Here is a 17,155-nt window from a genome sequence, read left to right as displayed (position 1 = left end):
AGGTGAAAGCACTCGAATGGCCTATAAATAGTCGTATTTCGGAGGAATAAGTCCAGTTATCACCCAAAGACGATTGTGGATACTAACAATCGGAACGTCGTGACATAAATTGGTTATGTTAATTTTAATTTTTATATTTCATTATTTGTTAATAATAATTCTCAATTTTCAGCTTTTATTATTATTTCAATTTCCATTTATTTTTTTGGACACGTGTTTCTGGCAATTGGCCTCATCAGCGCGGTGCAGCCAAGTGTAAAGATGGGCAACACTTGTTTGCCGAAAGCAGGAAACAACACATATGCACGAAGTAAACAACAGAAGCCAACCGCACATTTGTGGTTCCAGTTAGAAGACCTTGAATTCCCATGCTACATCTAACATGACCACGTAGGCAGCTATAGCTTCCTACAAGTGTTGCCCATCTTTACACTTGGCTGCATCGCGCTGATGAGGCCAATAGCCAGAAACACGTGTCCTCACGTGTATCATTTTCATATATCTCTGGGAACAAAAGAGCTAAATGATTTTTTATATAATTCAATAGTATTGTGAAAAAGGCAACTCTGTTATATTTTACGTTTATCGTTCACATGAGACTGAAATTGGAATAGTCCTGTATCTTGCATACTGTTGAGTCTCATATATTTGATGTGAAACTTCTATAGCTGCACGTAAAACCGTTTGCTGGCATCGTAATGCATGCCGTGGCGACGGGTCGCTATGCGCAAGCGACTGTGTGATTTTCTTCCCACTAGTTCGGCGTTACACTATCTCTCTCACCACACTTAGCTCGAATACATATGATGTTCCTATTCAGTTCTGTTTATTACAGTATATATAACCTGTTTTTCAATAATTAAATAATTTTTGTAAATAATTAAAAATGAAATATGTCTGACAGTGATAAGTGAGCAGCAAAATCACACTACGACACACTATCAAGTCATCAGTTTTCCTTTTCAGCAATATATTATGTATTTAATTCGGCAGATACTTTTTTTTTTCAGTCGATGCATTGGACCACTCCAAAAACTAAGGATCGCATGCTGGAATCCGGGGTTCATCAGGCCCTTCGAGTCTTGGTGCAGGTGCCGTAAGTGCCGCCCAACGGCGGGCATCCGAAGGTGGTGCCAATCTTCATTGGGGTGGACGTGGAAGCGGATCTGCCTGGGGAGCAGACGCACCGAGTGAGGTTGTCAGCAAATTTCGAAATTATGAAATATAAATCCCATTTAAGTGAATGTTGAATGTCATTTTTTGTGTATACTTACCTTAGGTAGAGTCCTTCTTCTCCTGTTCAATGAGGGTTCCTGGACTTTTGTTTATAGTAAGGTTTAAGGATGATGATGATTCCATATATGATGAATCAGTGAAATATTCTGAAAGCGATTGTTTTTGTTTGTTTTATGGATATTCGCTACTTCTGGCGAATGTTATTTCTGGTTTTGGAATATATCTGTTGTTAAGATATGAAGCAAAACATATGGAGAAGGCAAAATATTTTCATCAGCTAAATTTGGAACTCTAAAATTATATGGAAGTTTTTTAAAAAAACTTTTTGGCTTTTCATTCCTCTATCATTATCTACCAGATATGAAGCAAAACATATGAAAATGGCAAAATATTTTCATCATCTAAATTTGGAACTCTAAAATTATATAGTAGTTTTTTAAAAAAACTTGGCATTCCATTTCTCTATCATTATCTATCTATTGAACAAAATTTCCCTGAAAATTTGCTCCTTTATAATTCAAATGGAAGTATTATTAATTATTACAAAATCTGTGCGGATATAAAAAAGGCAGTCTACTGTAGTTGTGTGAGGCTAAATGAAAATGAGAATCCCTTTGAGAACATTTTCTCAAATCGACTAGTTAATTCCTATGCACTTGAATATATCTTCATTCACAATTAGTTTCTTCTTTATTTTAATAATAGCTGCACTGGCTTCTGAAGATGTGAGATTCATAGGCAATGTTGTTTGTGTTTGGTAAGCTGCAACGTCCTTAATTAAACTCTATTGATGAATTAGTGACATTTGAAACAATTCGAAAGTATGGAATAATTCAAAATTTCTGATTGACATTATTTCAGTGATATTCCAGGAACCCTTAATGTCGATATGTATGTGAATAAGTAGAGAAACCCTTACTCACCCTTTGTTACTCCATGACCAATTTCTTGTAGAAGAACTGGATTTTCTGATTCTTAGATGATTTTGCGTTGTGACCAAACAATATTTTGTATGTTGTGAAAAATTTTCCAGCAGTTACAGAAGATATGTGAATTTAACAATCTTTGCCTTTGATCTATTCATTATTTTAAATTTTCACATATTCAACAAATGGAAAATATTTCACGACTACTTGTGAAGTATGTGATGTTAGTTGTTTGATTTTATGGTTGATCTAAAGTTGTTTAATCTTATGTTTGATTGATGTACATTTTGTCTCCTATTTATTTTATACCATTACATATGTACAAATAATTTTGTCTCTAGGGACCTATTTTTGTAAGTGGTTTATGTGATTTTCTTGAAACTCATATCGGAGCATGCATGAAAATGCTCCTTTCTGCATTTAGTTTTTGATATCAAAAAGGAAAAGAGAATATAAGCCTTGTTAGGTTGAACTAGAACCGTCCAATGAAGTGAAACTTCAAAAGTATTGGACGTGTGGATTTCTCAAACTGTCACAGTTTAGAACTAGTTCTGAATCAATGATGTCATGAATATCACTGTTGTTCAAACGTGCCGTGAATGAGTTCAAAATGAATATAATCGGGAGCATTTATAAACTTTTCTAATCCTAGCTATAAAAGTAATGTTCAGAACAAAAATTCATTTTCATGTTTAATTTCATACACTGTGTTCATTTGAATTTTAAAAATCATGTCGAAATGATAGTCGTATCAGAGTCAACCAGTATTCAACAATGTTAAAATAAAAAATGATATTTTTTCGCTCACGAGAGAAGAATCAAAATAATGTCTACGGAAATTACGAAAAACCAGTGATCGTTTCATTGTTTAATTGCATCGTATCTGTTTATTTTTGTATTCTACTCGTATGTTTACTTTTGAGTGTGAACAAGAATTTCTTGGCAACTAGAGAAAAATAGTGGTTCAAAGATTTTATTGAATTTTGTCAGATTTGAAGTTGGAAAGCTGAAGTTTTGGGTTGATGAAAAAATATTGTAACTATTTGTTTAAAATGGTCTGTCACGAAACTTAATGTGACAAACCAAATTATACGCGGGTGAAGCCGCGGACAACAACTAGTAATTCATATTTTCACTTTAAAAATATAACAACTAAAAAAATATGCCGATTGTACTAAGTAATGAATAGCTTAAAGAATCGAATCATGTTACCTATAAAGAAATTTGCAAAAAAAAATATATCTATAATAATAAAACGACAATTATATAGATGTTCAAAGGATTTTAAAGATAAGTATTCTAAAATGTGCATTGTAAAAAAGTATCCAATATATGGCTCAGTATTTTGCATATTCTTGCTAACACATAAGAGATAGATATATGCTATCGCGGACTTTTATTTAGAACTATTTAATATAAACAATCTTACAGTACATTATTTGCATGTAACTCAGGGAGCAAGAATTTTTCCGACTCACTTAATACTTATCGTTATATTATGACCAAAATTACACAAAACCTTTGTAAATTGTAGCCTATATGTTATTCTGATGTATGAAATGTATTTATGTGAAGTTTTATCTAAATCCGTTCATTTATTTCGCTTGTTAAAAAGTACATGACAGTACAATAACAAGGAAAATGTCATAAGAATCTGTGCTTTTCATATACATATGTTCAAACTTAAGTATTTATGTGAATATTTTAAAAGAATTGAGATAAAAAGATGACAAATATATGTATACACATAAAAGTAGGGAAATACTACAATAGTAGATTTGATGGTCATGGTTATAATTAGATAGTTTAAAATAATGGTAATGTCAAATAGTGACAAGAACGTTAAAGATGACAAAAAAAAAACACCTAACCTAAAATTCCTCAAGGGTGTAGCAATTTTTTTCTATGAGAGCAGCTTTCAGTCTTGATTTAAAAATATTGACATTTGGCGCATTCTTTACCGAATCATCAAGCTTATTGTAAAATTTTGGTCCAAGAAAAAGGTGGCTTTTTTGGTATATGGTGGTTCGATGCATATGGGGTATTAATAAGTTTTTAGAGCGTTCAGGGTATTTATGCTGATTAGATATAAAATTATGACCATTCTTGTACATGTATATGCATAATTCATAAATATAAATACTCGCAACGGTGAGTATTTTGAGTTCTTTGAAAATGTCTACACGATTGCCTCCATCCTGTACGAGCAATAGTTCTAATGGCATATTTCTGTAGTATAAAATCCCTCAATGCAGACGATCCAGTGCCCCAGTTCAGTATTTCATATCGTATATGACAGTGTATTGATCCATAGTACAGATTCAACAAAACTTGTTCACTGCAATGGTTTGACATAGCATAGCAATTTCTGCGGAATTTGTCGCAAAGAGTTTCGATGTGAGGGATCCAGGTGAGCTTGTAATCAAGTGTAAGGCCAAGCATCTTTGTTGTTGAGCAAGATTCAACATACAACTCCTCGTTTTCATAAATGCTAAAATTGTCATGAGCAGAATTCAGCAAGAATTTCATTAATGAAGTTTTCGTGATGTTCAGTGATAGTTGATTTTTTTTGCCCATGTTACTACCTGCTCATAGACATTCTCTGTTTTCTCTGCAAGTGCTATTGCATTGCTCTCCTTGATGTATTACTATAGATATGGATTATTCAGTGGGGACCTGCACAAATGTTTGAAATGATTGAATATGCAAAATATGAGTGACCAACTGAAAATTAAAGGAAGGCATATTCACAGAAAGTCCACATATCTTTATCATTTGTTTCTTGGAGATTTCGACTTTGAAACTCATGATTTTGATATTAATTTCAAAATTTTGAATTCAAATTCGAAATTTCAAGTTTATTCATGAAATGTTGATTTTGAACTCAAAATTTCGACCTCAATCTGAAAATTACGACTTCAATATCGAAATTTCGGATTTATTTCGAAATTTCTAAGTCGAAATTCAGAGAATTAATTCGAAATTTGGAGATTGATTTCGTAATTCCTGATTTGAATTTATAATGGAATTTAATGAACTTTCTGGATATACACCTAGGCTTAACATCTTTCCGGAATTATCAGATATTGAAAAATTGTACAAAAATATCCTGGGTGTCTTATCAAAAAACGTTCATGTCTTTATCCTTTGTGAATATATTTTGTTGTCAATTTTGCGTCTTAGGTTGAAATTTAGAGACTAAATTCAGAATTTCGAGATTGAGGTCGTAAGATTGAGAGGTAAGACTTGGTTAATCCTCAGCTTGCACTGGTTCAGAATTTGTTGTTAGTATGAGGACAGCTGGTACGGAACACTCGTTTTGAACTATAGAAGAGACATTTATGAAGAAAAGAGAATTGAAACTTTCTATGTATTTTGCCACTTTTATTCGTAATTAACGTTACTGCAGTTTCGTCCTATAAAGACATTTTTAAACTTACACATTAAACTAAGGACATTTTCAAACTTATACATTAAACTAAGTTTGAAAATGTCCTTATAGGACGAAACTGCAGTAACGTTAGTTACAAATGAAAGTGGTAAAAAACATAGAAAGTTTCAATTCTTTTTTTCTTCATTATGATTTCCTACCACGTATTAATGGCTACATCCATCAATTTATTGAGAGACATTTATCTTGACAAAAATGCAGGCAGAGTATACCTATCCTTTTTCAATTACCTTTTAGAACTTTGTCATTATTATTTTATTTAGAGACACTTTATAGGAAGTATGTAGAGGAAGTTGCCTGCTGTATGTATAGTAAACGGACAGCCATTTGAGAAGAGATCATAATTGATAGATACCAATTCAGATACTTTCAAAAGCATTCTATATGGAATGCTCCAAATGAGAAATATTCAAATGAATACAGTGTAGAACTATATATGCATGATAATTATTGTCATTTCTTCATCAGGGTAACCACAACCGAGTGATCATATCCCTTTACACAAATGTATTTTGATAAATGTTTAATATATTGATATGAACTATTATATAATATATATGTGAATGTTTGAAAATAATAAAATCATCGTATGCACCTAAACTTTCATTATTTATTAATTTCAAATAATTTTATTGATGTTTGTCGGAAAATATATTAACTAATGATGATGAATCTCAAATAATAATCCTACTGATATCCCAATTTCATTTATCAAATTGAAGTTGAGAATACAATAAGAAGCTTAAAACTCAAAAATCTCCTGCTGAAGTGGTATTAGTTCGCAAACGTTCATTAATACTTTATTACGGTTTGTAAGTTGGGTAGTATCAGGAGGCCCTGCTATAGGATTTTACCTCTTCAGGGGTACAAATAAATGGTATAACAACAGAATTTCCATTAACATAAACATAAAAAAATTATAGTCCTATTACTCCATTATTAAGTTCAACATAAATATATGAAAAAATTGTGAAGACTAGAATTGAAAAAATATTTTGTGACGTATGCAAAAAACACTTTATTGTGAGATTTTCACTAAACGATTTTATAAAAACGCAACACGTGTTTCGCCATACAATGGCTTCTTCGGGCGTGTCTTTACTGTACCTGATTTTTACCTAAGTTTGTAATGAATTAAATTACCTGAGCTTATCTCCCAGTTTTCACATTTGAAAAAATATTTAGTAACGGGGAGTTATTCAATTCTAATTGATCCTTCAGTAAATTACTCGAATTCTTGAATCTATTGATTTCTAAACATTCTAGAAGATTGAGTTTCAAAATCTTCACATCGTATTCAGGATTGAACTCATGTCCTTCTGATAAAAGGTGGTTTGAAAATGTGGAAATGGTCTTTCTATTTACAAAACTACTTTTGCGCTCTTTAATTATATGGGAAAATGTTCTCCCTTTTTGGCCAATATACAGTTTTGAGCAAGAGCCACAAGTCAGCTTATAAACTCCTGATCTATCAGACATCGAAGTTTTGTCTTTGTTTTTAATAAATTTACTTAGACTATTATTCGTTCTGAACGCTACGTTTACGCATTTTTTCTTCAAAAAAACCGGCAATATTGTTGGTTGGTTAATCCAAATATGACAATGTTCTATAACTGATGTTATCGCATCTTGAATTTGGGCAGTCCATGGATTGCTTTTGTAGTTTTTTGAAAAGAATAGAGTCTATAATATCTACCTTATAACCGTTGTTAACCGCGATTTGTTTGATCAAACTCAGCTCTCTCTGGAAATTACACTCAGAGAGTGGAATATTCAATAGTCTGTAAAGCATACTATTGAATGCAGCAACTTTATGCTGGTAAGGGTGTGTGGTTATCATACATAATTCCTCCACGCACACGGTTATTAAGTAGATATTATAGACTCCATTCTTTCCAAAGAAAGACCAATTCCACATTTGCAAACCAACTTTTAGCAGAAGGACATGAGTTCAATCATGAATACTGTTACCTTTTTTCCGTGAGTTGACCACTTGACTGTCAATCTATCGCCAGTGGCTGTTTCCAGAACAGGTACTACTGATAATTTCTTCAAACTGCTTCTGTTGGAAATGTCGGCTCGTTGCTCCAGTATCGATGGTGAAAAGGCACTCATGATTATTCAAAAATCCGTCGACAACTAAGCTACTACTGTTGCGTCCAATCATGGAAATCGAATACCTGGGGGCTTGGGATGCAGCAGCCAATGTACTTCTCTTACCGCAGGCTGAATTTGGTTTTCCAAACCCCGTCGCTTCTGTTCGGGTAATCTCGAACGCCAGTCTCTTCTTTCGTCGGATGTTGGACGTAATCGACAGTCCCGCCTTGAATATCCTTCTCTGCCGCAGTAATAACATCTAGGCCGCCCTCTTGTCTTGGGCACAGTTCCATTCATCAGATATTTCTTAAAGAGTTTTTCAAGACCTATCATGACTCGATCTGTTCCTTCGTCCTCCTTTTCATTGATGGCCCTCACTAGAACTTTTCGTTGTTGTCGCGAAGCATTTTTAGTAGCTTCAAATTCTAGGTCATAAATGATGGCTTCATTAAATTTTCTATGACGTGCCATCCTCAATGACTACTGCAGCTCCGTGTCACGAAACCCGTCGATGAAACTATGAACACTTATCCAGTGGGTGAAGTTATCTGGTGCTTCTGGTTAGGCGAGTTTTACTAACCTCTCGACTTCAGCTCCAAACTCTTGCAAACTTTCTGATGGACCTTGAGTTCTCACCTTCATTTGAGCTTGGTAGACTTGTTGAAGGTGCTCACTTCCATATCTGACCTCCAAAGCTGATACGACTGCTTCATACTCCTTCTGCCTATTCACTGGAATAGTTTTCAGAATTTCGGAAGCATTTCCTCGTAGTACCAGTATGAGAACTATTGCTTTCTCCTCATTTCTCCACCCATTATTTTCCGCAGCGGCCTCAAATTGTCTGCGATAAATTGACCATGAAGATTCGCCATCGAAAGTTAGAGTTTTAATAAAACTACTGCTAGAAGGGGAAGATATCGTTTCCGAATTACATTTTTCCACAGTAAACCTTTTCGTCCGGTGATTCTTTGCGAAGTTCCCAGAAAACTTCTTCAAACTTCTTGTCAACTCCTTCAAACTCTTTCTCAAGCTCCTCTTCAAATTTATTTTCAACCCCCTCAAGCTTCTCATCGACTGCTTTTTCTAATCCCTCCTTTTTTGGGTATGCCAAGATCGGTGCACTGGTCGAATGTCTCTTCAGGGTAGCAAATGCTTGTTGGCAATCTAGGGAACAAACGAAAGCTGTTCTCTTTTCAGTTAAGCTATGCAGCCGTCTGGCAATTTTTCCAAATCAAATGTTGCGGGAGCGTTGCATAACCAGACGGCATAAACTTAAACTGGTATTATCAATTGCCGGTGGAAAAGGCAGTCGAATTTTTATGTTCAGTTTATTGTTTTTAACTCATTTTTACTGTAAGTATGATTTGTGATGTGTTTCAATCGCGAAAAAACTCACAACTCGTTAAATTATAGGCCCTGAAGAAGCTTTCCATTAGAAGCGAAAGCTTGGCAAAGTAGAGCAGAGTTTTGATATTTTGACTGAGAGACCCTGTTAATCCATTATATATAGATAGCTAGATAGACAGATAGATATTTATTCTCAAAAAAAAACATAGACATCATTTATACATTTGGTAAATGTTCGAATAAATATACAACAAAAATATTTATGTAATTACATTAATATTGTAGATTATTTTTCAACTAATCAACATATACACACAAAGCATTAAGTTTGACTGCAGATATAGTTGTTTTCTTTCCCTATTTTTCCAATTCTACTCTTACTGTTTAATTTTATTTAACAATTTTAAAATATTGAAATGGTATTGGAAATCAAATAATTTGATAATATTTTTTTTAAGATTTATATCGTACTTTTCTTTTTAGATCATACGGGATATTATTATATACTTTCTGACCCACGTATAAGAAGTTATGTTGACCTATAGTTTTTTGGATTTTGGGTAGTACAATATTTTCATATGTTTTGAATCGCGTATATTGGTGTGGAATATAGAAAATCTTGTACTACCCTTAACCAAACATTATTTCGCATCTCGGATATTCTCAGACTGTAGGTTGATATTTCCGATATATTAAAATCCCTTAGGTAGGTGTCCATTTCAGGTAGTATGAATTGATTATTAGTAATATAAATATTACTACACCAAAGGTTCCAAACAGTGCATCATAAATTATTAATATATAGTTGATATATCAGTTTCGTTCTTTATTGTAAATTAAGATGAAAAAAAAAACAAAAACAACATGTATAAGATATGGTATCACTCTTTGCTGCTCCTAGTAGTCTTTGGATGGTATTGATATATCTGAGGTTTTGTTTTATTGGTATCACTTTCCGCCACTGGTGGGCTGAATACTGTACGTTTTGTTAGCTTCTTTGGTTTGGTTTTCGGTACCGCTTTGCTTGTCGGTTTCTCGTCTCCAGAATTTTCTTCGTGTGTGTTCGACTCTTCGTTATTATCGTCTCTATCTTTCTGTTTTTCAATGTTTCTAAGGTCTTCTGGAGTGAATTCAGTTTTGTTAATTATTAGCTTGTGGCCAGATATTCTTACACGTTCTTTTTTATTTTAGCAATTCTGAGATGATTTCTCAATATACTTTGGTCTTCCCTATCCTCTTGACATAAGTCGTTTCTTATTGATATTCCCTTTTTTCTCAATTTTTTCAAATTATCAGTATTCCTGAACAGGGTGCGTTTTCTTAAATACGAGATGAATTCAATAACTTTAGGCGAGTCTTCTGTTTTTCCTCTGGTGTAGAAGTCGTTTATATCACTTTTTCGCAAATCTATTTCCAGGGTGGAATTCAGTTCTTTGAGTATATCTTTAAGAAAGCTTATTTCAGTGCCAAAAATTATTATATTATTTTACCTCATTTTGCGTTCTAGGTGTATGTATCTGCTTTTGAGGGTTTCTACTTCTTTGTTTAGTGTTTCCACTTCCTTCGTTACTTTGATGAATTCGATTTTGAGTTCTTCAGTTTGCTTTGTATTGGCCTCAATGAACAGTTTGAAGAGTTGTTGATGTTCTGGCGACAATGTTGGATCTACCGTTGTTGTCAAAGTTATTGAGCTACTGGTTGTTGGTGGACCACGGCTCTAACCGTCTAATCGGGCACGATTCCTCAATAAAATCTCTGTATTATTCAAATTTGAAAACTTTTTTCTAATCGGATTCTTCGTAATGCAGTTAACAAGATCGTAGACTACCAGTCAAAATTTCAGATATTTTCACTTTGTCAACTCACAGTTTTATATGATATTATTCCGAGCAGTAGGAAATACATGCACTCTTCACGAAATCTACACTACAATCTATATATACAGTGTGACCCATTTTTAATGGAAACACCCCGATTTCAATAATTTTTTTTTAAATGTCAAGTACTGAAAGGTCTACCTTGGGACAAAATTTGACATTTTTATTAAAGTTTCAGGGCATACTACGATATTTTTTCTTAGTCGAAAATTGGGATTTTTTATTAGCGATTTTTTTATTGAAAAAATCACTACGCCACGGGATTCAGAGTGCCTCTAAATAGGTGTGAGCAAAATTTCATGAAAAAATATTCATTATTAAAAAAGTTATGACATCTCAAAAATTCGAAAACTCACACAGCTAACAGTCACAATATATCTTTTTTTTATGATTACAACAATGAAGTGCCGCCAGATGAAAAAAATACAAATAGCGTAAATATTTTTAATGAAAATAACGGAATTACATTCACACAATTCAACTAACAATGAAGCAAAAAAAATTTAATAAACGTAACTAATAACTAATTATTGAAATGTTTCGATTCAGTGCAACAATATTCCAGGCGTCTTGCTTCGTCGCCTTCTTGAAGTGTGTGTAAAAATTTTGGCTTGAAAGGTTCAATATTCTTCGCCTTGAGACATCTCCAAATAGTTTCTCGTGGAATATTCAAATCTAAAGTGGCATTCCTTATACTGGCATTAGCATTATTTCTGAAATAATTTAAAATTATTTGATCATTCCTGTCATTCCTGTTTCGTCTTTGTGCAGGATTACTTTTCAACATCATTTTTGATACTGCACCAGTTTCATTGAATATTTTATTTATTTTATTTACCATACCGCAGCTAATACGAGGATGATCCGGATGTCTCTCATTAAATACTCTACAAGCTTCTCTAGCACTTCTAACGTCATCTCCCGAAAGGCGTACAATTTCAATTTTCTTTCTTACGCTCAATCTTGCAACCATGACACAAAATAATTCGAAGAACAGTAAGGTGAATATTGTTGACAATAGTATACTTGAATCTTTCACAAGTGTCAAACTGTAACATCATTTACATGTCAACTAAGATTTAAATTGAAATATTAGGTCTTAGTTTTAGTTAATTTGCGTGAAAACTTGAATGTAATTCCGTTATTTTCATTTAAAATATTTACGCTATTTGTTTTTTTTCATCTGGCGGCACTTTATTGTAGAAATCATAAAAAAATATTCTCATGGCTATACCTATTGATATAGGGTGTTTTTGTGACTGTTAGCTGTGTGGGTTTTCGAATTTTTGAGATGTCATAACTTTGTTAATAATGAATATTTATTCATGAAATTTTGTTCACACCTGTTTAGAGGCACTCTGAATCCAGTGGCACAGTGATTTTTTCAATAAATAAATCGCTAATGCAAAATCCCGATTTTCGACTAAGAAAAAATATCCTAGTGTGTCCTGAAACTTTACTAAACATTTCAAATTTTGTCCCAATGTAGACGTTTTAATACTTGACATTTCATTCCATTCGAACCCTATGACAACAAATATCATGTAGAAATAATTTCTACCCTGAAGAATAACTTCAAAAATCGTTTTAAGGATTTCAATGAAATGGCTTTAGTAGCGCAGTTTGTTATTTCACCCTTTATGGAAATTGATATCCAACAGTTTGCAACTTGTGTTATGCAGAACTTTGGCGAAGACATCGCTGCAAGAGAAATGGAAGTCATTGAGTTTCAAAATGATTTAGCCTTAAAATCGTTAGTCTCAAGTACTGAATGTATCTGGCCTATTGTAAGTAAAGACAAATATTCAGTTTTATGCCGTGTTGCCTTGAAAGTGAAAGCATTATTCAGTTCAACCTATTTGTGTGAATCTTCTTTTTCCAATATGAAGTTTATTAAGAACAAATATCGCAATCGACTTACAGATGAACATTTGGATAATTGTATTCGAATGGCTGCATCAAATTATACTGCAAACATTAAAAAAATTATCGATGAGTCTGAGTGTCAGCCTTCTCATTGAACGTGCTTTTTTATTTTTCAATGTTTATGTTCATGATAGTGCGTTACTTTTTTGTTATTATTATTAACTATTTTTAAATCATACGTGACATGCCGTTGTGGCTGGATGAAAGTTTGTGTGTATTTTTCAAACACCTTCGTTTGATAGGTAGGAATGTAATGAACAAGTACGTACTAGTAATATCATTTATTTTGTTATTAGTTTATTACTAGTACATATGTATTATGTATTAAAAAACTTTCACTGATAACTGAGAACATATATTTTTATCACTGATAAAGGTGCTCGCACATTCAAACATCATAGGCCAAGAAATATGGCTGAAATTTTACAACGGATCGAAAAAACATATGAAGAAATTTTTAAAAATCGCACAGAACTGAAAAACTGTATCGAAGCAAGTGAAACACGCCTACAACTAACAATACAAGAACTAAAGAGTGCCGTGTCCAAACTAGAGAAAGGAAACATTTATTTGAAGAAGGAAGTGGAACATCTCAAAAGAGCCCAGAACAAGAAAAATATTATAATTTTTGGTCTAAATAAAAAACGCGAAGAGGTGACTGCAGAAAATCTGACCAAAGATCTCCAAGAATTACTTGAAATTGAAATCAAGCAAAGTGATATCAGTGACGTATATTCATTGGGAAAGTCGGACAATTGCCCAGTAAAAATCGAGTTTACTTCTGACTTGAAAAAGAAACAAATAATAAAAAATTGTAACAAGCTAAAAGGGACAAATATATCCATTGCAAACGACTTAACACTAGCTCAAGGAAAGGAAAATAAAATTCTAAAAAATATCTCCTTCTTGCTAAACAGGAAGGAAATAAGTTATATGTAGACGAAAATAGTTACGGAATTGAAGACCTAGAAAGAGAAGACAGCATAGAAGAAAAAGCAAACAGTGCACCACCTACCCCAACAGTATTAACAGCAGAAAACATATCCTCATATTTCAAGAAGGACCAAAGTACCCCGAAGGCTCCAATCTCAAAAAAACCTACGCACCTGGCCCACACACAAAAAATACTCCAAGATAAACCGAAAACCCGTTCCGGCTCAACAAATAAACAGTAGAAAAACCTCTCTAAAAATATTTCTCCAAAGCAAATTTTAAAAACTGCCTAAAAATTCTAACATTTCAATCACATATGTTATTATATTTACATCTACATCTATATCTGTACCTAATCAAGATTGAAACACTATGAAAATGGATCAATACATCCGTGATTTTGAGGTGAATCCAGTGGATACTTTTTTGCTAACAGACCAAAAAAAATGTAAAGAAATCTTAAAGATCGATAAAGAAAACGACAACTTTACAATATTGCATAATAATATCAGGAGTATTGATGAAAACATAGAAGAATTCAAGATATTCCTTCAAAATCTCGATTTTGATCTTGATTGCGTAGTATTGACAGAAACCTGGAAAATCCCCGATACAAATTTATATAAGATCCCTGGATACACATCCATCTATAATCGAGGGGAATTTAACAAAAACGACGGTACAATAATCTATATAAAAAATATATATGATGTGGATTATGAGATAATTGAACTAGAAATCATAAAATTACTTTAGAGTAAACATTAAGTTGAGCAAAAATACTGTCACTATAACTGCATGTTATAGATCACCCTCTACCAACATTAAGGACTTCACTCGTATCCTCCAAAACTACTTCGATAATAATCAAACAGAAACGGATGATTATTACATCTTCATTGGGGACATAAACATAAATTTAATTCAAGATAATGAAAATACAATCGAATTCATGAATATTTTGAATGAACATGGATATATTTCGACTATTAATATCCCAACCAGAGGTAAGTCCTGTTTGGATCATATTTTCTTCAAATCAAAAATCAGCAACATTACTGACATGATCTTGCCACTCGTTGTTAATACAAATATAACCGATCATACAACAACAATACTCCAAATAGTCATTGACAAACAAAACAAGCAAAAAACGGATAACAAATATATTAAATACCTAAATTACAGTAAATTATGCAAAAGACTAGTTGGGACACAATTTACAGTACACAGGATCCGAATATATCAATGAAGAATTTCCTCCATATCCTTATAAATAGTTTAAATCAATGCTCAGAAAGAAAAAGATACTACAGAAAAAACACCAAAATTGCTTCCTGGATGAATAACTCCTTATTAACCATGATCAATAGTAAAAACCAAATGTTCAGAGAACTCCAGAGTAATCCTAATGATACTGCGATACAGGATCAATATAAAAAATACAAAAACAAAGTAACAAACTCAATAAACAGAACAAAACAAAATTATTTCAGGAACCAAATTGAAAAAAATAATGGAAACACAAAAAAGGTTTGGAACATTGTAAAGGAACTCACCGGTACACAATCAAAAAAAAAAGTTACTGGTCCAATAAAAAATGATAATGACGAGCTTTTAACCGACTACAAAGATATAGCCAACGAATTCAATGACAAATTCGCAGGTATGGGTGCAAAACTAGCCCAAAAAATCTCAACGAGTAGAAATTATAACGCACATCAATATATTCTACCAAACTCATTAGCTTTAACACATACCGACTCCAAAGAACTGATTACACTAAAAAATGAGTTAAAAAATCACAAATCGGTAGGCTATGATGAAATTAAATCAGAAGTAATAAAATCAATCTCTCAGTTTATTATTGAACCACTTCAATTCATCATTAATCAATGTATATCTAAAGGTGTTTGGCCTGATGCCTTCAAAAAATCAGTAATTTGCCCAATTTACAAGAGGAAATGAAACCTCAGTGAACAACTACAGACCAATATCCCTGATCACACACTTATCGAAAGTTTTTGAAAAATTATTGAAAAATAGGCTGAAGTCATTTATAAACAAATATCACCTAATTTCAGAGAAACAATTTGGCTTCAGACAAAATATTTCCACCGATGATGCTTTAATAACTTTAACTGAGAAGATACACAAGGCTTTAGAGACCTCCACATCCTCTCTCTGTCTATTCATTGATCTCTCAAAAGGCTTTGACACCGTGGATCATAAAAAAACTTCTGAATACATTGGAAAATTACGGTATTAGGGGCAATTGCCTGAAATTGTTTGAAAGCTATTTACTCAATAGAGAACAGTCAGTAAGAATCGAAGGGATACAAAGCGAGCCGAGAAGAGTAGAATGTGGTGTGCCCCAAGGTACAATCTTAGGACCAACTTTATACAATCTCTGCATAAACGACCTATTCAAACTCAATACAGCTGGTACAATAATTGGATATGCAGATGATACAGCCATTTTTATGAGGAAAAGACCTGGAATAACCTCAAAAATGTAGTTGAAATGGATTTTAAAGCTATAAAAAAATGGTTCGACAATAAATTACTCACTGTTAATTTGGAGAAAACCAATTTCTTACCCTTTAGTTGCAATTCGAACAATTCCTGCCCTTTTGACAATCTCCTTATCAAAAACCAAACATCAAACTTAACAATTCGAGCTGTTAACGAAGTGAAATATTTAGGCGTTTATTTGGATAGGTACCTGAAATGGGATACTCATATCAAGTTGGTATATCATCAAGAAACTTCAGACAATCCTGTTCAGATTCAGATTTCTAAGGAAATACCTCCCCATTAAAGAATTAAAAAATCTTTATTATGCGCTGGTTGAAAGTCATTTGAAATATGGCATTGTAGCCTAGGGAGCTGCTCTACGTACTCATCTCAACCCGTTAGAAATCCTGCAAAGGAAAATACTTAAAATTATAATGTTCAGAAACAATCGCTATTCCTCGGTCGTACTTTACAAGGAATGTCAAATAATGGACCTTAGACAGCTTTATTTTTACAACGTACTCGTCAAATACAATTCCAACAAAAATCAAATGAAACCAGAACATCACAGTTACTATACAAGAAATTACAAGAAAATACCGTATCCTATCACACTGAAAAAGTCAATTTCACAAAGAGCATTTTCATACACATCAACCAAATTCTACAATATTATTCTTGATAAAATTAAAAACAGTAACCGCACTCCAATTTCCAAGAAGAATTTGAAATCGTTTATATTCGAAAAACAAAGACAATATGTAATAAATATATTAGAATAAAAAGTATACCAACTAATTATGCTATATTACCCTAGTCACATTATATACATTTTATACAAATCT

General features: G+C 32.9%; 1 protein-coding gene across 1 annotated transcript in view; it reads left to right on the top strand.

The window, feature by feature from the left end:
• jdp (DnaJ domain-containing protein) overlaps positions 1-17,155 on the top strand; it is a 58,582-nt gene that overhangs the window by 36,088 nt on the left and 5,339 nt on the right. Inside the window, 2 exon segments of the mRNA XM_074172976.1 lie at positions 1,011-1,056; positions 1,059-1,195. Coding sequence (XP_074029077.1) covers positions 1,011-1,056; positions 1,059-1,195 — 183 coding nt within the window.

The sequence above is a fragment of the Leptinotarsa decemlineata genome, unplaced genomic scaffold, assembly GCF_025532065.1.
Source record: "Leptinotarsa decemlineata unplaced genomic scaffold, Ldec_3_MD MMD2_tig00000199_RagTag_RagTag, whole genome shotgun sequence".
Lineage (NCBI taxonomy): Eukaryota > Metazoa > Arthropoda > Insecta > Coleoptera > Chrysomelidae > Leptinotarsa > Leptinotarsa decemlineata.
The sequence above is the reverse complement of the archived record's forward strand: the minus strand, read 5'-3'. Positions and strand labels throughout refer to the sequence as shown.